Source organism: Narcine bancroftii, chromosome 3, assembly GCF_036971445.1.
Source record: "Narcine bancroftii isolate sNarBan1 chromosome 3, sNarBan1.hap1, whole genome shotgun sequence".
In the NCBI taxonomy this organism is placed as follows: domain Eukaryota; kingdom Metazoa; phylum Chordata; class Chondrichthyes; order Torpediniformes; family Narcinidae; genus Narcine; species Narcine bancroftii.
In genome coordinates this window covers 9,283,154-9,304,591 of record NC_091471.1, presented here as the reverse complement: position 1 = coordinate 9,304,591, position 21,438 = coordinate 9,283,154, and the positions used below count along the sequence as shown (strand labels likewise).

General features: G+C 42.5%; 1 protein-coding gene across 3 annotated transcripts in view; it reads left to right on the top strand.

Moving 5' to 3' along the window:
- npm1b (nucleophosmin 1b) overlaps window positions 1–21,438 on the top strand; it is a 152,039-nt gene that overhangs the window by 36,921 nt on the left and 93,680 nt on the right. For all 3 annotated transcript variants that reach the window (XM_069923487.1, XM_069923489.1, XM_069923488.1), the window contains exons 6-7: window positions 6,071–6,147; window positions 12,193–12,367. In XM_069923487.1, coding sequence (XP_069779588.1) covers window positions 6,071–6,147; window positions 12,193–12,367 — 252 coding nt within the window. The remainder of the gene's footprint in view (window positions 1–6,070; window positions 6,148–12,192; window positions 12,368–21,438) is intronic.

Here is a 21,438-nt window from a genome sequence, read left to right as displayed (position 1 = left end):
CTCCAGAAATTGTTCAAGTAAACTTTCCTGGAGATACATTCTTCCTCATCCAAACCCTTTTCACCATGTCCAGAAACAGACTGGATTAGTCCCACTTAAAGTTTAGATTTGTGATGCTTCCAATGTACGTTGAATTGGTTCTGATGAGTTTTTAGAATTTGGGAGTTCTTCAGATTAGCTGTCCATGTTTAATGATGCATTTCTGATCATTTTCACTAATTGCTCGTCCTTTTTCTCCGTGTTGCTGAGCTTTGTCCAAAAGTGTTTGATTAGGTTAGCTAGTTGTCTTGAGTGGTGGAAAACTGCCCCTTGTTGGGGGATGCCCTGAAGTACCTGCTTTGAGACTCGTGGGGAAAGGGTGGAAGGTCTGTTGTAACATCACTGGTGTGTGGTCCATTCACAATACTGGGAAGTGGATGCAGTGATTCCTCCTGCAAGAACGTAAATTAGAGCCAGAGTGGAGCTATCCTGGCCCCTCTACCTCATTTCCACATTCCTATGACTTCTCATTTCCTTAAGAAGCTGCCTCCTGTTGCTGGAAGATGTTCAACAATTGATTTTGCTGCCCTTTCAAAAGAATACCAAAAGCTCCTACTTCTAAGATAAAAGTGATTATTTAACCTCTCAAATGGATGAGCCTTCATTATGAAATAGTGATTGATCCTGAGTCCTGGTTTCTCCCACAAGAAGAAACAGCGTATCGACATCACTCTGACCCCCTGAAGTGCTTGTGTTTCAATTAAGGTCTTGCTTCAATTCCAAACCGCTCCGGCTCAAGTTGAAAGGCTTGTATAGTGGTACAAGGACATCAAGCTGAGTTTTTGTCAATGTGGACAAGACAAAGGAGATTATTGTGGACTTCAGGAGGATGAAGGACGGCTCCCCACTACATATCAATGGTTTATAGAGCGAGAGGGGAGCACAAAGTTCCTTGGCATCCATTTAAAGGATGACCTATCCTGCACCCACACAATAGAATGGCCTGTATTTCCTAAGGAGGTTGAGAAGGGCAAGGCTACTGACCACCATCCTAATAGCGTTTTTCAGGACCACAGTAGCGAGTGCCCTGGCTGGCTGCATCTTAATGTGATATGGTAGCTGCAAAGCATCATATCAGAGGTCAGTGATTTTAAAACTGCTGAGAAGATCACTGGGTCTCCCCTCTGTTGGCGATATCTACAGGGAGCAATGCTGAAGGAGGGCCTGCAGTATCTTTGAGACACTACCTTCAAGGAAGAGGTACAGGAGTATAAAAGCCAGAACTGCCAGGCTGGGAAACTGCTTCTTCCCTCAGGTAGTGAGACTGTTGAATAATCGTAAAAGCTCTGAAATTTTTAGTGTGTGTGATTTATTTAGGGCCACAATGTCTATATATATCATTTGTACGTACAGTGCGCTATAGTCTAGAGATGAACTGTTTCGTCATATATGCATAATTAGATGACAATAACTTGAACTTTGTCTCTCCAACCATTCATCACCTGGATGTTCCAGTTCCATAGAGTAGTAGGTGCCTGGAGTCATTTTGAGTGGTGGAAGCAGATACAAAAGTATTGATTAAGAGGGTTCAGGGTAGATGCATGAATGTGCAGGAAATAAAGGTATCTGTATCACATGCAAATAGAAAAATTGTTTAATTTGGCATGTGTTAGAAGCAGACATTTTGGTCTGAATGGCCTGCTGTACTGTACGGTTCTGTGTTTTAGAGCATATAATATTGGAGACACATGGCCATAGCTCATAGATATTACTGCAGAAGATTATTAGGGAATGAAGAGTGGTGCAAGGCTTGGATTATTGTCAAGAGTACATGCATACAACCCTGAGATTCTTTTTCTGTGGACCAGGCAGAAGTTCTAATGGCCAGTAGCTGTGAATCAGACTTGAGAAGAAAGAAATGTAAACAAACTGTGTAAACATCTCACTCCAGTAAGGGATGGTGCCCACCTGTTTCAAACGGGCGTCAATTGTAGTGATGCCCAAGGAGAGTGGTACCTGCCAAAATGACTTATCGACCAGTGGCACTCACATCAACAGTGAAGTGTTTTGAAAGGCTGGGGTTGAAGCAGATTAGCTCCTCTTTGAGCGGCAACATGGATCTGTTCCAATTTGCCTATTGTAGCAACAGCTTGTTTTAAAATATTTATTGGTAGAGAAATATTGCATGTATATATTTAGATATTATATAGCTTTTATATAATACAATACAGAATGAGTCATATAAATAATATATTATATAATTCTCAAAGTGAAAAATCTTTGAGAATTTCACCTCTTCTAATACTGAGATATACATTGTGATGATTTTTTTTAGATAATCTCTTCTAGTTGTAGGAAAAAAGAAAAATATGAACTAGAGAAAAAAAGAAAAAAACCCATACTTGTCTAACCCCTCCCACTAATCGTGATCAACACCAAATAAAATTGTAAAGAATAGAGTTTTGGCCCTAGCAACAGCTCTATGGTGGATGCCATCTCATTGGCTCTAAACAAAGCCCTAGAACACCTGGACACCAAAGATGCTTTTTATCAACTGCATCATGTCCTGGCTTCGTAAATGAAGATTTAGGAAAGGAGCTGTCTACCTTTGCTGTAGGCTCGCTGGTGGCTGACGAGGCCAATGCAGGACAGATGCGCCCAGCTGCAAGGAAAATTCTGCTCTGGGTTTTGTGCTGCTCTTTCATGATTCTTCCTCCCATCTCCTATTATCCTCAAAGCCAGCCATCCGTGCATTCTAGAAGGAGGAGACAGGTGAAGGGTGTCACCAGGCCATGCGATCAGAGGCTGTAGCAAACCATTGGTGATGGTCAATGTGGCAGGCACCAAGAGATTTCTTCTGAGTCCTTGTACTTTTTTGGTGCCCCTCTGTCATGGTGGCCAGTGGAGAGTTTGCTTTACAACACAATCTTGCATATATCGACTACAGTTTGGCATTTAATACCATCACCCTCTCAAAATCGATTAGCAAATTGCAAGACCTGAAACTCAACACCTAACTGCAACTGGATCCTGGATTTCCCCCTTCTCCAGACCACTAAGGATTGGTAAGAACATCTCACCCACAGTCCCACAAGGTTGTGTTCTTAGCCTCCTGCTCTAATTCTATGTCTGTGTGGCTCGATATGACAACTCAGTCTACAAATCCGCTAACGATACCACATAGTGGGCTGTATAAAAAGGGACGATGACTCCGCATGCAGGAGGGAGATTGAGTGTAAGGTTGTTGTGCCATTCAGCCAAGCTTTCAATGTCACCAAAACCAAGGAGCTGATTGGTGACTTTTGGAAGGGAAAACCAGAGGTGTACTACTCTTTGCAGATGATGCCGCTTTAGTTGCCCATTCAGAGCCAGCTCTTCAGCGCTTGACGTACTGCTTTGCGGAAACTGCCAAAATGTTTGGCCTGGAAGTCAGCCTGAAGAAAACTGAGGTCCTCCATCAGCCAGCTCCCCACCATGACTACCAGCCCCCCCACATCTCCATCGGGCACACAAAACTCAAAACGGTCAACCAGTTTACCTATCTCGGCTGCACCATTTCATCAGATGCAAGGATCGACAATGAGATAGACAACAGACTCGCCAAGGCAAATAGCGCCTTTGGAAGACTACACAAAAGAGTCTGGAAAAACAACCAACTGAAAAACCTCATAAAGATAAGCGTATACAGAGCCGTTGTCATACCCACACTCCTGTTCGGCTCCGAATCATGGGTCCTCTACCGGCACCACCTACGGCTCCTAGAACGCTTCCACCAGCGTTGTCTCCGCTCCATCCTCAACATCCATTGGAGCGCTCACACCCCTAACGTCGAGGTACTCGAGATGGCAGAGGTCGACAGCATCGAGTCCACGCTGCTGAAGATCCAGCTGCGCTGGATGGGTCACGTCTCCAGAATGGAGGACCATCGCCTTCCCAAGATCGTATTATATGGCGAGCTCTCCACTGGCCACCGTGACAGAGGTGCACCAAAGAAAAGGTACAAGGACTGCCTAAAGAAATCTCTTGGTGCCTGCCACATTGACCACCGCCAGTGGGCTGATAACGCCTCAAACCGTGCATCTTGGCGCCTCACAGTTTGGCGGGCAGCAGCCTCCTTTGAAGAAGACCGCAGAGCCCACCTCACTGACAAAAGGCAAAGGAGGAAAAACCCAACACCCAACCCCAACCAACCAATTTTCCCTTGCAACCGCTGCAATCGTGTCTGCCTGTCCCGCATCGGACTGGTCAGCCACAAACGAGCCTGCAGCTGACGTGGACTTTTTACCCCCTCCATAAATCTTCGTCCGCGAAGCCAAGCCAAAGAGAAACAATCCAGTTATTTATTGGGGGATCAGAGGTGGAGAGAGTGAGCAAATTTAAGTTCTTGGGAGTCACTAGCTTGGAGGATCTTTCTTGGACCCAATACAATAATGACATTGTGAATAAAGCACATAGGCACCTCTACTTTCTCAGGACTTTGCAGATGTTTGGTATGTCTTTGGAAACCCTGGCAAATTTCTACAGCTGATAGGTGGAAAGTGTGCTGACCAGCTGCATCATGCTCTGGTATGAGAACACCAATACCCCATGAAAAAGGAAGTGAAATCACCCCAGGACATCACGGACAAAGCCCTCTCCGCCATTGAGAACATCTACAGGGAACGCTGCCGTCGGAGAGCAGCAGCAATCATCAATGATCCACATCACCCAGCACACACTCTGATCTCGCTGCTGGCATCAGGAAAGAGGTATAGGTGCCATAAGACTCGCACCACTAGATTCAGGAACTGGCTATCCCTCCATCAGACTCCTCGGCAACAAACTTATTTAAGAACTTTTTGCAATCTTGATTTTATTTTTTCTCTCTGTATTGCACAGTTTGGTCACATTTGTTTCCATTCAGTACAGTATTTTTGCACTGCCAATTCTGCCTCACCTGCAGGAGAAAGAATCTCAGTGATATATGTGATGCCATGTACAGGCAATAAATCTGAATCGAAATATAGAAACTAAACATCCAGTAATAATAATGAGTAAAGTAAGAGACCTTCAATAAGTCTCAGTCTATTGTTAAGTGAGCTGATTGTTGAAGGGTGGCAACAGTTCCTGAATCTGAAGGTACGAGTCTTGTCACACCTGTACCTCTCTGACAGCAGCAAGAAGAGAGCACGACCTGGGTGGTGTGGATCCTTGACGATTGCTGCTGCTTTCTGATGGCAATGTTACTTGTAGATGTTCTGAACAATGGAGAGAGTTTTGCCTGTGATGTACTGGACTGTGTCCACTATCATCTGCAGGGGATTCTGCTCAGACATATTGGTGCCACCAAGCAAGGCTGTGATGCAGTCACTCAGCACATTTTCCACTACACATCTGTTGAAGGTTTCCGATGTCATTCCAGACCTCTGCAAACTCTTGAGGAAATAGAGGCACTGATATGCTTTCTTTGTGATGAAGTTAGTACAATGGGTCCAGCAAAGATCCTCCAAGATGGTGACTCCTAGGAATTTAAACTTGCTCAACCTCTTTACCTCTGATTCTCCAATGAGCACTCGATCATACAGTTCTGCTTTTCCTTTCAAGTCTGCAATCAGTTCCTTGGTCTTGGTGATATTAAGTGGGAGTACACCATTAGTTTTCAATTTCCCTCCTGTTCGCTGACTCATTGCTTCTTTTTACACAGTCTGCTATGGTGTTTATCCTTAGGAATTTTGTATATGGTGGTGTTGATGTGCCAAGCCGCAGTTATGGCTGTATAGAGAGCAGAGCAGGGAGCTGTGATTCTCCATTGCGGATGAAGATTGTGGAGGAGATTTCCTTGCCAATCCATATTGGATCTGGGTGTGAGGAAATCCAGGATCCAATTGCATGGTGGGGTATTGAGGCCCAGGTCTTGGGTGATTTGTTTTGAGGCAATGATGGTGTTGAATACCGACCTGTGAATGCCATCTGCGAAGTATTGCCCGCTTTAAGGACATTTGTATTGATGTAATGTTCTTAGGCTGCGAGCCCAAATGAACCTGTTTTCAATACAGATGTTCTCCGTTGAATAGTTCAGGAATTTGCTGACCTGATCATCTTTTTTTCATAGAAAAATGCAAAGTTAGAGAAGTCGATGAAAGCTAAAAGCGAAGAAGGTGATGAAGCTGATGATGAAGAGGATGAAGAGTGAGTTGTTCTCCCCTCCCCTAGCCTAAGAGTGAGTTGTTCTTCCCCCCTTCCCTAAGAGTGAGTTGTTCTTCCCCCTTCCCTAAGAGTGAGTTGTTCTTCCCCCCTTCCCTAAGAGTGAGTTGTTCTTCCCCCCTTCCCTAAGAGTGAGTTGTTCTTCCCCCCTTCCCTAAGAGTGAGTTGTTCTTCCCCCCTTCCCTAAGAGTGAGTTGTTCTTCCCCCCTTCCCTAAGAGTGAGTTGTTCTTCCCCCCTTCCCTAAGAGTGAGTTGTTCTTCCCCCCTTCCCTAAGAGTGAGTTGTTCTTCCCCCCTTCCCTAAGAGTGAGTTGTTCTTCCCCCCTTCCCTAAGAGTGAGTTGTTCTTCCCCCCTTCCCTAAGAGTGAGTTGTTCTTCCCCCCTTCCCTAAGAGTGAGTTGTTCTTCCCCCCTTCCCTAAGAGTGAGTTGTTCTTCCCCCCCTTCCCTAAGAGTGAGTTGTTCTTCCCCCCGCCCCCTTCCCTAAGAGTGAAAGTTGTTCTTTCCCCCCCACCCCTTCCCTTTTCACCAGTCGGACTGAAGTGTAAATACCTTCAGGATAGCACTATTTCAAACACTCGATTTAAAAAATATTGCAATCCAAGGCTAGGAGAAACATGAATGTGTCAAACTTGTTTCATCCTGTGGATATCATGTATTGTCCACCCATAATTGTTCCTTGAATGCTAAAAGGACGGAACGGTTAATGTAATAGTTAATGCAATGCTGTTTTTGCACCAGTGACTGGATGGTATCTATAAGGAGTTTGCATGTTTTGTGGGTTTCCTCTGGGTGCTCAGGTTTCCTCCTGCTGTTCAAAACATACTGGGGTTTAGGTTAATTGGGCGGCATGGGCTTGCGGGCTGAAAGGGCCTGTTACTCTGTCTAAATTTTTTTTAAAATTTAAACATTCCTTAAAATGGACAACAAATGTCCAGCCACGTGGCATGGACTAGATTGAACACCTTGATTAGTGAAAATTATTTAATTTAATTGAGACATTAAGCATCGAAACAAGCTATTCTGACCCATGAGCCCATGCTTCCCCAAATACACCAATTAACCAACAACCCTTCAACATTTTGAAAGGTGGGAGGAAACCTGCACAGACACAGAAAGAGTGTGCAAGCTCCTTTCTACCGGTGCCGGATTTGAACTTGGGTCACTGGTGTTGTAATAGCATTGTGCTATTGCTATGCTAACCATGCCGCCTTGGTAACAGCATATAGTTTCTTGGTCATCTTTACTGGTGCCAGTTTTATAATCCAGATTTCATGAATTGACTACACTGTGATATTAAAATTCATGTCCAGAGCTCTGGATTCCAGTACAATGACTGAGTGCATTTATTGCTAAATTATTAAAAGATGGCAGCTGGACAAACAAGTGGTTCCTTTCATTCAGTAACAGTTCCTTGTTTCCCCAAAATTTGCTGGGCTGCAGGGCATTCAGTAACAGTTCCTTGTTTCCCCAAAATTTGCTGGGCTGCAGGGGTCTTTGATTACCCTCTCCAGGATGGATGAGGCATCATAGCTCGACATTCTACAGTCCTGAAATCTCAAAGGCAAAAAAAATGCAGTAATTAAAAAAAAAATAATACCTCCGACTAGTGAGAAAAAGAAATGACAAATTCCCTAGTGATCCCTTGAGGAAATCAAAGGTAGACCTGGACATCAAATGAGCCAAGAGTTAACCACTAAAGACATTGTCCTTCTATGGAACGGATTGCACTTTATCTGCCTTGCCCCTCGTACTGCCTTCAGGGTTTTGGCAGCCCCACTAACTAGACGGTCTCATTCCTTGAAAGCATCTATGAGATCAGCCATTCTCAACAGTTTTCAGCTCTGCCTCCCTCTCCCCAGGACTCTGATCAAGGTATATGGATCCCCCCTTTCCTGTGAAACAGGAAAATGTACATCTCTACATTAAAAAAAAATCAAAAGAAAATATTTGTTTAACAAGGTGGAAAAAAACACGTCTTTTCAATGTGCTGTGAAACCCCCCCCCCCCTCCCCTCTACTAAAGGGGGCCACCATTGAGAATGGCTGCTCTAGATTTCACTGATTATATTCATCCTGTGCTCTGCAGTGGGTCCCACTCAAGAAGCAGCAAGTCCTGAGGACCACTATTGAACTGCCCTCATGGCCTATTGACAGTTCACTGTCGTCAAAACCTTTTCTTTCTTTCTTTGGCTTGGCTTCGCGGACGAAGATTTATGGAGGGGGTAAAAAGTCCACGATCCTCAGAAGCGTTGAAAAACAATGCAATGGGAATTTAAAATTATAAGGGATAAAATATCAAAATATATATTTAAAAAATATAATTTAATTAAATGCAAAGATTGAGCAAAATTAAGGACCTATTTTTACTCTAGGTTGCAATTTACCTGTGGAGCAGGGTGGTTACTGTTGTACCTCCTGTGGAGGGAGGGAAAATAAATGGAAATATTTCAAGTATTTTATCAGGGCATATTATCAAGGTAAGTCTTAAATGGGGAAAAGCAAAACATGAAGGCTTCTCGAAGCCTGAAATAAAGGATTAAAAAGCAAGAAACATTTGGGGAAAGTGCAGCATTTATTTTTTTGAAAATTTTATTCAACAGATTTATAAAATATACAAAAAAAATAGAATATACAGATAGAAAAAAAAGTATAATACCCCACTACCCCCCTCCCCTCTACTAAACTATATTACCCCACCCCCAACCCTCGGAGCCTTAAAAAAAATATTTGAGCATTTAAAGTTAATTGATCCACGTGCCAACTCTGTACCTATCATTTACTTAGGATCTATACCCATACATTCCAAATATAAACTCCACATTTTAACAAAAAAGAATAATTATTTCATAAGTTATAGGTTATTTTTTCCAAGTATAAACACGATTGTAATTCACTGTGCCATCTTTGTATATTCAAGTCTACATCATTTTTCCAAGAAACAGCTATAGATTTTCTTGCTACTGCTAACCCTAACCGCACAAATGCCAGTTGTGATTTGTCAGCCAACCCCGGAATAATTGCATTCCTATAACCCAATAAACACATCATTGGATCCAATTGCAAATCAATTTTGAATAAATCTCTCAAAAATTTGATAACTTTTTCCCAAAAAGATTTAACTTCCTTACATATCCAAACAGAATGCATAAAAGTACCTATCTTTTCCCCACATCTAAAACACAAATCTGATGAACTAAATCCATATTTCTTCAACTTCTCAGGAGTCGAATACAATTGATGAATGAAATTATAATTAACCTCCCTCCACAGGAGGTACAACAGTAACCACCCTGCTCCTCAGGTAAATTGCAACCTAGAGTAAAAATAGGTCCTTAATTTTGCTCAATCTTTGCTTTTAATTAAATTACATTTTTTAATATATATTTTGATATTTTACCCTTATAATTTTACCCTTATAATTAACCATATTATATCTCACATTAATTAGTTTTGTAACACTATCAGTACACCTATTTGACCATTCAATATCAAAATCTTTCTCCCATTTCTCTTTTATCCTATATACACCAACTTTGTCCTTTTTTTCTTGCAGCAACCTATACATATCTGATATAAACCCTTTCGTTTCCTTATCAACCATTAGAAGCTCAAACTTTGTTTGACTTGGTAAAATTAAATCCCTACCAAATTGCGTTTGCAGAAAATCTCGGACTTGATGATGAGCCAAAATAGAATTTGCAGAAATACCATATTTCTCTTGCAATCTATTGAATGTAGAAAATTTACCTGCCTCTAAACAGTCTTGTATAATACTTATTCCTTTCATTTCCCAATTTTTCAAATAGGGATTATTTAAAGAAAACAGAATTAATTTATTCTGATACAGAGATGATCTTATTTGAGATTTTTTCTTTAGATCCTATAAGTTGATCTCGCTTATACCAAATGTATATGTCTTAATACTGGTAATTTATATTTTTGTAGCAATAAAGGATTCCATTTATAAATAAAATGACTAGTTTCTTTTTCAAAAATTTGACCCAGTTCAACTTTTGCCCACACAGGTGGTTGTTGAATATCGAACAACCTATTAATAAATTTCAGTTGCGCCGCTTCATAATCATTTTGAAAGTGCGGTAATTGAAGTCCACCCCATTCATATCGCCGTTAATTTTTGCATAGAAACCCTCGATATTTTATCTTTCCACGAAAATAATTGAATTACTTCAATTAATTCCTTAAAAAAATTTCTTATTTATCAAAATAGCTACTCCTCTGGCTTTAGAATTAAAGGATGAAGCAATCACATGTGCGACCCAGTTTCTTTTCAATTTCAAATGTTCCTTCTCTGTCAGATTAGTTTCTTGCAAAAATGCAATGTCCACCCTCAGCTTTTTAATATAATCCAGTATATGTTTCTGTTTTATCGGATGATTTAACTCCTTAACATTAAAAGTCGCAAAATTCAAATTATTCATTATCTCCTATAGAGTGGCAATTAACAGTCGGCTCTTATACTAAAAGTCGGCTCTCCCTCTAAATCTACTAAAACAAAAAACTCCCCTCACACAAAAAAAGCAAAGGAAAAGCCCCCCCTTCCTTTCATAGCAGCAATTTCTCCACACACATCAGATATTTTGCCTTTCAACAAGTTGTTCATCAATATTATGAAAGCCAGTAGTTATATAGGTCATAATATTTTCATTCTGCTTTGTTAACTCTTCAAACATCAGGTCCAGGTGAAAGATTTGTTGAAGTAGGTGAAATAGCAGATTTAAAAGGAGAAGCCATTTTTGTAGTTCTGGGGCTACCTTCCATTGCTTCAGCTGCCATCAGTAACAATTCCTGGTCATCTTCGTCCAAATATTCAACTTGCTCATCCTCTTCATTTTCTGGTATTAAAACCTCCTCTCTGGCCACCATGCTGCGGATCTGGACCCCAGTCCATGTTGGGCTGACCCCCCTCAGCCCGATGTGGAACAGGTTCCCCCTGCAGCACAGAAACGGTCCAACACTGCGGAAACGCGACGTTGCGCACATGCCCCTAGAGCCTGTTGTGGTAATGTGCACTTGCTGGCACATCGGTGCGCGTCAGGACACTGCCGGCAGTGCTGTTCTGCCTGTACCCCTGCACTGCCCCGCTCAACTCGCCACCCCTGGCCACTCCAAACACGTCGCACCCGTGGACGTCCTGACCGTCGGTGCCATCTTTCGTCGACTGGATCCTCGGAGAGGTCGATCTTCTTCCAAGTTCCTCCGGAGATGTCCTCTGAGGTTTAGGTTCCATACTTAATTGATCCTGGTGCTCCTTCTGTTCAGTAGGCCCAGATTTTTCACATTTTCCCACAACTTTAATAACTAATTTTTTTTGCTTCTGACCTCTTCCTTTCTTCATTTCTTGCAATCCCTACACTTAATACTTCATCTAACAGACATTTTAACTTTTAAACTGTCTTTACAATTTGGACATTAATAAGTCTTGCCAGGGAGAAATAGATCCAACATCTTTGTTCTATGCCATCTTGCCATGCCCCTCAAAGTGCAGCATTTCTAAACGAGGCAAGATCTGTTTGGAACATCTATTGAAGTGGTTCTCAACCTTTTTTTCCCACTCGCATGCATGCTAAGTAATCCCTTACTAACCACAGAGCATTGTCAATAGGTGCTGGAGTAGGCCAATTGGCCCTTTGAGCCAGCACTGCCATTTATCTGATCATGGCTGATCTTTCCCTTTCAATCACCAATCCCAGCCTTATCCCCATAACCTTTAACTCCTCTGCCCACAAGAGCCTTATCCAACTCTCTTAAATCTATCCAACGAATCCGCCTCCACTACACTTTGTGGCAATAAGATGCCATAGGTGCTCTAGGTTTAGTAAAGGATTAATGAAGGTGGTATGTGCGTGGGGGGGCAAAAAGTTGAGGATTACTGATTTGTGTCTGGTTGTATAGATGCTACCAAGTGCAAGTTGCAAAGTCATTTTAGTTTTTAAGCTCTATTAAAAATGAAAATCACTAGCAATGTTATATATTGATTTGTTTTCCCTGAATTTCCCATGTTGCATTGCAGTGAAGATGAGGAGGACGATGAGGAAGAGGGGGACGATGAGGAAGAGGGGGACGATGAGGAAGAGGGGGACGATGAGGAAGAGGGGGACGATGAGGAAGAGGAGGACGATGAGGAAGAGGAGGACGACGAAGAAGAGGATGAGGCGGAGAAGACTCCTCCAATAAAACCAATCAGTGTGAGTTACTATAACTCTAAATAACTTTCCATACTCTCGTTGTTATTGAATAGGTTTTCCAAATCTTGGTACAGTAAAACCCCCAGTATCCGGCACCTATGGGGATTGCTTGATGCCAGATCAGTGAATTTTCCATATGCTTGCTATTACGTGTTGCATGATTGGCGAATAAAGGGGAGGCCTGCCAACATTAAACTTCCGTATTTTTATATCTATTTATTTTCTATGATTTCTTTTAGCTGGTTGCTTGAGGTTGCCGGATGCTTGAATTCCGGATAACGGGAGTTTTACTGTAATTAGATCTTACAATGAAGTAAGTGATCAAAGGAGATGATTAAAGCTTTATGTCCCAGCTGGGTGTCAGAGATAGTTAACACCAACCTTTTCAGATTGGTCCAAGGCATGGCTCCAGAAAATTGAATTCTGTGCCATTACTTGATTAATTCTGGGAAGAAGAGAAGGGGACATTGGATTTCTCCAGATTCTGAAGGGGAATTTAATAGTTAGTTCAGACATTTTGTGTCACAGTGGCTAACAAGCTTTGAGTTTATAAAAGAAAGGGAAGTGGGCACTTGTGTTAAGAGAATTGTGCCCATCAAGGTGAAAGGATGGAGATGGAATCCCATCTAAAAAGACATGTGAGTGGGTGACGATGCCTTGAGTTTTTTGCGCTGATTATTTTTTTACTGTGAATTATGTTGAAATTCTCTTGAAAGATTTTGATATGTCCATAATAAACTTTGTATGTTTATTGTAGATTCCCATTTAGATGCATTGTTTGTGGTTTCACTTTTGACAAATGAAGTACTTCTTTTAACTCTTGGGTTATGAAAGGTTGTGTAAATGGTCATCAGTGAGACATTTGGTGTTGTATTATCCCCTGCTGGAGTGTATGCATGGCAGATATTTTTGGTGCTTCATCAAGGAAAGTGTCTTGTGTTTCATTGTATATTTCCTATTTCCTATTGATGACATGAGTAAAGGAACAAAAATCATACTGCAGAAATCGTTAATATTGTGCCTTTAATATATCTTTGACATGTACTTTTGTGGTGTCATCAAACAAAAATAGAAACCAATCAAGAAGAGGTTGATCAAGCAGGGAAGTATAAAGGGAATTTGAGAGCATTGAAGAGGTGGCTACCAATGGTGAACTTGAAGCTGGCAAGAGGAGTGAACATGTCTTGCTGTGAATAGATAGCAGACATTGTCAGATGAGAGACCATGGAAGGAATAGAGGCATTACTTCACTGAGAAGCTTTTAAACTAGAAAGTCTGCAATGCTGGGTCAAGTGCAATACACAAATGTGCTGGAAAAATTCAACAGATCACAGCATTCAAAGGGAAACCAATGTGGTGAACCTCTGGAATTTTCTCCCAGGTTGTTGGGTGTATACGAGGCTGAGATTGATGGGTATCTGAATAGTCAGTGCATCAAAGGTTATGGGGAGAAGGCAGGGGAGTGGGGCCGAGTGGGAGAATGAATCAGCTCATGATGGAATAGTGGAGAAGGCTCAATGGGCCAAATGGCCTACTATTCTAATATCTTGTAGTCTTGTGGTTTCAGGACTGAGCCCTTCAACAATGTTAAGGAAGGTCTCAGACCTGAAACATTGGATATCCTTTGCTTCCTTTAGCTGCTGGGTGAATTTCTGAATACTATATCTCCAGCACATTTGTGTACTGAGAACTGCCAGCAGGGAGATTATTTTAAATTTAAATTTAAATTAGACATACACAGTGTAACAAGCAAATTTGGCTGTGCTGCCCCAATTACACCCCATTAACCTATACCCTGGTATGTTTTTGAAGGGTGAGAGGAAACTGGAACCCTCGGGGAAAACCCACACTGACATGGAGAACATACAAACTCCTTACAGATAGATTAGAACCCAGGTCCAGTCCTAATCACTGGCGTTAAGGATGTGACGCTAAGTGTTGCGCCAACTGTGCTGCTTGTTTATGTGGGAACAAGATTTGGTGCAAGCAGGTAACAAAGGCATGGTTGAGGATTTCAGTAGCAGGGTGAGATACAAAGTCAGGCAGTAATAAGGAGGTAGATATAGTATACCTTAGCAATAGCACCAGTGTGAGACCTGACATTCAGCATGTTGGACTTCCACAGAAGCAACAGTAGGGATTACTTTATCCAAGTGAAACATGATAAGATGCAAATGCTGTGATTGTATTATATGGCGAGCTCTCCACTGGCCACCGTGACAGAGGTGCACCAAAGAAAAGGTACAAGGACTGCCTAAAGAAATCTCTTGGTGCCTGCCACATTGACCACCGCCAGTGGGCTGATAACGCCTCAAACCGTGCATCTTGGCGCCTCACAGTTTGGCGGGCAGCAGCCTCCTTTGAAGAAGACCGCAGAGCCCACCTCACTGACAAAAGGCAAAGGAGGAAAAACCCAACACCCAACCCCAACCAACCAATTTTCCCTTGCAACCGCTGCAACCGTGTCTGCCTGTCCCGCATCGGACTGGTCAGCCACAAACGAGCCTGCAGCTGACGTGGACTTTTTACCCCCTCCATAAATCTTCGTCCGCGAAGCCAAGCCAAAGAAAAGTAAACACAGAAATACTGCAGGAACTTGGCCGGTCTTTTCATCATCAAAAGGAGACTGATATATTGCTGATGTTTCTGGCCTGAACCCTTCTTCAAGGAGAATTTATCATGCCTGTGCAAAAGGAGATGGAATGGAGAGAAGACAGAGGAAGAAAACATGATAAATTCTCACTTAGTCCCTTCTCGTATTCAATTAACACCTTTTGTTGGTCTTGATTCCTCCCCCATTGATTGAATTTTGAGACTTGCTGATATATCCTGCTTCTCCCTTTTCAGATTTTTTTTTTTCCTTCTCCCCACCCCCACCACCGCTTGAAGAAGGGCTCAGGCCCGAAATTTCGGCAATATATCTTTGTATCCTTGAGTTGCTGAAAAGACCAGCTGAGTTCCTCCAGCGTTCCAGTGTGTTTACTACAATCCCAGCTCCTGCAGCCAATTGTGTTTCACTCCGTTCAGTTGATCCACTGTGAAGTCTCTTCAAGGGCTGCCTGCCCTGAAGATGTTCTCTTCCTCTCTTCAAAGAGAGTTCTGTGAGAGTTTCTCTCACTGCTCCCCATCTGCACTGCCTGCTGTTCTCAAGCTCTACAACCATGTTCTCACCCAGACTTGCTTCCACAGCCATGTCTTTCCTGGCTACTTGCCTCCACTTCCATCTGGTGCCGCGTGGATTCCAACTCCGGTTCCAAGCCTTCCAGTTTGGCCCACACAGGTATCTCGGGTACCTGCGCTGCATTGACTCCTACTCTCTTCACTTCTCCTTCTGTATCCTACAGACTATCTTCAGTTCGACGCACAGGGGCCAGCAGATCCTTGCTCTCTTGCCACTAAATCTCCACATCTCACTCGCCATGATCTGCCATGAACCTCTCCTACACTTCATCCTCTGCCAGATCCATGCATTCAACCACTGATTCTATGTACTGTGACAGAGTATATAGAGGTATTTGGGAGATAAATTGGGAAAGGTTTGTTAGAGCAGGTTACATACAAACACTTTAAAACACAGAATTTTTGCAGGAATGCTCAGAGACTCATGATGGACTGTTATTTGCAAAGGCAACAAATGTAACATGCAGTGGCAGCTTTGTCTGGGAAAACAGAATTTACTGTCTGGAAGGTCAAGTGATCTTTGCCGACAGAGGAGAAAAAAAACACTTTGCTCTGAGTTGGAGAGAGTGAGAGAGAGAAAGGACATTGGTTCCAGAGGTACAAGCTGGCAAGCTTTGGAAGATGGCCTGGTCAAAGGAGAGGACTGGCTGTCCGGTGTTTCCCTTGGAATAGGAGAAACAGAAAGGGGCTCTGTGGTGACCTGAAAGAAAGAGGTTATCATCTGGAGAACCCTGAAGGGGGAAGTTTCGTCAGCGAGACACTGGAATGGCTGATTAAAAAGGAATCAGTTGTGGATGTCCTGGAACAAGAAAAACTCTCTCTGAGAATCAACAATAACCCTTCAGAGTGGTAACCATCTACCTGTTAAGCACCAAAGCCTGGTGAACTTTATTAATGTTAACTTCTGTGCACAGTATAAGCATTGCCTGCAACCAGTGAGGTTGGACTGTGAACCAAAGAACTTTGCTGAACTTGCACACACATTACACACAAGTGCGCTTCGAATTAGAAGGGGGTTAAGTGAGTCAATAGAGATAAGTTAAAGTTTGATTCTATTTTCATGTTCAAAGATGATTAAAAACAACTTTTGTTTAAGTTATCCTTTGTTGTGGTGCACATCTATTGCTGCTGGGTTTTGGGGTCCTCTGGACTTGTAACAGTACACCTGGTGTCCATCAAGGAGTGGAAATGCGTCCCTGGAGACTGCCATCTCGGGGACCCCCCACATGGGTCTCCACTTTGGCCCTGCTGGTTTACAGGACTGAGGTTCTGACAAGGGACTCTAACTTAGTCCAGTGACCTATAGGATCAAGTTTCTGTCATGTACTTCCACCCTGAACTTGATGACCTACAGAACGAAGCTTCAGATGTGGGTTCCACCTTGCCCCTTGTGACCTACAGGACTGAGCTTCTATCACGAACTCACACCCTGGCTCTCTGAACTTCCCAGTCCTCCTCATCCTCCTTTGGACTCTTCGAGGCCTCTGCCCCATTGAGGCCTCCGACCCCCCCCCCCCCCCAGCCCCCCACCAACCTCGGACTGGTCTTCACCATCCCCTTCATCCCCCTTTACCCATACCTTAACGAGTTCTGCCCACATCATGATTTTTAAAAAATTCATAATTTAAAACCACAAAAAATTCACGTTACAATAATACGCCCATTTCAAATACATGTGGTGGATATATGCACAAAAAAGAAAAGAATGAGAGGGAAAGAATCCACCTATAAACCTCCCATCCCCCTCCCCCCTCTAAACTCCTACAAAGCAAAAGAAAGACAGATCTTCAACAGGAGCGCTCCTTACTATAAGGATTTTTCTAATATACAGAGATCTTGAGGAGAAAGGGAACGTCTGAGATTAATTTAAATATTCATACCCACGGTTTGTAAATATGGGTACCATATTTTCCAAAATATGATATTTCTCTTAAATTATAAGTAATTTTCTCAAGTGGTATTCAATTCTGAACTTTCACATGCCATCTCTCCATAGCAATACATTTTATAGCTATTGGTAAAGCAATTTGAACAAACTTCACTTGATACGTATTCAATTTTAATTTAGGTGTAACCCATCTAATATCACCCAGTAAAAATAACTTTGGATCCTATGGGAATTTAACCCCCATTATTTGTTCTGGCCATAATTTTGAACTCTTCTGTCAGTTCTCTCTCCATGCTTACTTCAACAACTACGATTCTCCACCCCCCACTACAGATCTCTTCTCCCACTTTAAAATATTTTCCTCCTCCTGGACAACTTTGCTGGTCTTCTCTCTGCTCTGGACCTTTATTTCCAACTGCCACCGTGACATCAACCGTATCGACTTCACTACTCCCCTCACTCATTCCAATCTCACCCCCTTGAAATGCCTGACTTTTCACTCGCTCCACACCAATCAGAACCTCACTATCAAACCCGCAGACAAGGGTGGCACTGTTGTCGTCTGCCACACTGACATGTATCTGGCTGAAGCTAAATGAGAATGCTCAGACACCTCCTCTTACATACCCCTCCAACAGGACCCCACCAGAACTCATCAAACCACTGTATCACGCACCATCTCTGAACTCATCACTTATGGTCACCTCCCTGGCATGGCCTTCCACCTCATTGTTTCCCAACCCCACAGCACCCTGTTCTACATCCTACCCAAGATCCACAAACTCAATTGTCCTGGCAGACTCATTGTATCCCTGTGCTGCCCCACTGAATTTGTCTCTGCTTAACTCTGTCCCCTGTCCAGTCCCTCCCTACCTACATTAAGGACACTTCACACACCCTCCATTACTTCAACAGCTTCCAGTTCTCTGAACTCGAACACCTCACCTCATATTTACCATGGATACACCTCCATTCCCCATACTGAAGGTCTCAAAGCTCATTGTTTCTTTATGGACAATAGAACAACCAGTTCCCCTCCACCACCATCCTCCTTTGGCTGGCAGAACTTGTCCTCACCCTCAATTTCTCTTTTGGCTCATCCCACTTTCTCCAGGTGAAAGGGGTAGCCATAGGTACCTGGATGGGCCCCAGGTATGCTTGCCTTTTTTGTTGGCTACGTGGAGCAATCTCTGCCACAAGCCTATGTAGGAAAGGCCCCTCATCTTTTCCTCTGCTACATCGATGACTACTTTGGAGCTGCCTCATGTACCCATGATGATCTCGTTGAACTTCATCCACTTTCCTGCCAATTTCCACCCTGACCTCAAATTCACTTGGTCATCCCTAGCAAGACTCTCCCTTTCCTCGATCTGATTCCATCTCAGGAGACAAAATCTCGACAGACAACTTCTATAAATCCACCAACTCCCACAGCTACCTCAACTAAACCTCTTCCCACCCTGTCCCCTGGAAGGATTCCATTCCATTCTCTCATTTCCTCAGTCTCTAGTGCATCTGCACCCAAGATGAGGACTTTCATGCTAGATCATTAGAGAGATGTCCTCCTCCAAACAACATGGCTTTCCCTCTACAACCATCAACTCGGCATTCACCTGCATATTCTCCATTGCCCACATATTTGCCTTGTGTGTAACAAGGACAGGATTTCCCTTGTCCTCATTACACCTAATACATGATCCCACCACTAGACACATTCCCCTCTCTGCCTTCTGCAGGGGTCCTCTACTGCATCCAGTGCCCTTCTAGACGCGGACTGTTAGATCGGTTTGTTGAGCACCTCAGCTCTGTTTGCTGCAATAACATGGATCTCCCATTGGCCACCCATTTCAATTCTCCATCCCCTTCCCTTGCTGACATGTCTGTCAATAGTCTCATGCATTGCCAGACTGAGACCACCTGTCTGTATATTGGAGGAACAACACCTCATTCTCCAACTGGACATCCTCCAGCTGGATGCCATTAATATTGACTTATCTGGCTTTTGTTAAACATCCCCCCCCCCCCCCACCCCACTTCTTCCCCTGGTGTCTTTCCATTCCCTGTCTCCTTTTGCACAGACATGATAAATTCTCATGTAGTCCCTTGTATTCAATTTACACTTTTGTTGGTCTGGATTCCTCCCCCATTGTTTGATTCTGAATCTTTCTGATATATCATGTTTCTGCCTTTTCTAATTTTTCCTTGAAGGGCTCAGGCCTGAAATGTTGGTGATATATCCTTGTCTCCTATAGATGCTTTATCAAAGTCTTGTGATCTGCCCTGTCGAGTGAAACTTCATTGTCAGGTCAGCTGAGTGACTGCACAGACACACAAATGCATGTTGGCATCGAGGCCATTAGATGTTGATGAAAAGCAGTTCCAGTGTCTTTGATGCAGCCTCAATATTTACCTCCCCTTTTCCCAATGAGCAGCTGTCCACTCAGTTCAGACAAGCAAGTTCTTGGCTCTAATAAGTGATGAAAAGGCAGAACCTCATTTGATCTTTCAGTATGAAACAATTTCAGAAGACACTGGTCTTCCGATTGATTATTAAACTGAAGGTTCATGTACTTGGAGAATGAATATTTATTTCAGAAAGCATTATTTGTACCTTGACAAATGCATGAAAAACAGGATAATTAACAGTTCTTGACATCAAAATGTTACAGAAATACAATGTTAAGTGTATGCATCATAAATAGGCATTTTTACATTACGGCACAGTACAAGCCCTTCAGCCCACAATGTTGTGTCAACTGATATAAACCTCCTCAATAAATTAAACCTTCCCGACCTACCTCATCACCCTCTATTTTTCTTTCATCCTTGCGCTGACTGAGTCTTTTGTATGTTTCTATTGTACTGGCCTCATTTAAAAAAAAACATTGGGGCACTGCTTCACAGCCCATATGTGCTTTTGTTTTGCTCAGCTTTAAATTAGCATGTGGGAAGTCCATTCCATTTCAGACTCGTCTCCCAAAGTTGGCATGAATTCCCAAGCATCATTACAAAGAACCTTAATATTTCAGAGGTCTGGCATCTGAGAGCGATCAGGTTACAAATAAGAGGAAGGGGAATGTGACTTACTGGATTGCACTGCTTGGAATACAGTTACCTTATGGGCCGAGTCGGCTCTTTCTTTGTAATAAGTATTTCATAGGGCAGAAAGATATTGAGAACACTTGCTGGAAAGTGAGAAACAGGTTCTCCTGTGAGAATGGGAAGCACTTCAAAGCCATTAAGAAAAGGTGAAGGTTGGTTATGGGAATAATTATTTTGTTCTTTCAGTGACAACGTGAGGAATGGAGTGATTGTGCTTTATAATTCCAACGAGAAAATAGCAAAATACTCATCCCACTCTGGAATCTCACCTCTCCGGATTTGGGCCGAAGGCACATGATTTTAAATTGCGTATCTTCACATTCACGGAGTTTCTTGCTGTTATCAGGCTCTTGAACAGGCCTTCCATTTATAAAAGATGATGCCTTGTACATAATACCGTTCACTTTTTAAAATTGCAATGCTTGCACAAGTACATCAAACTACATTTTGACTTTATCAAGATGCAAAAAGGACACAGCAAAATAAACACTTTTTATCAGAACAGCCAAAAGTTTGTTAGACAACGATTATCTCAGGTGTCTTAAGTAACATAAACAATCTAAACATATCGAAAAGATGGTGAAAAACTGTTTTGTGTGATATCCAAGTGCTGAACAGTAATTATATATCAGCTTCATGAATGATGTGCTATCAAGTTACCCCTGTGTTCAGCAAAGTGGAGAAATGGGTTTCTTCCTTCACTGACCTTAATTTGAAGGTTTTTGAACTGTACATCTTTATTTATGATAAAGATACTGTATAAAAACAAATTGATTCCCACGTTTGGAAAAAAAGCTGTTTCTACATATTTCTGCAGAGATGTCAATTGTTGCCATGTTCACAAAGAATCTGAGATGCTAAAATACAACAAAAGGTGCAAAAATATTGACAGGTAATTTCA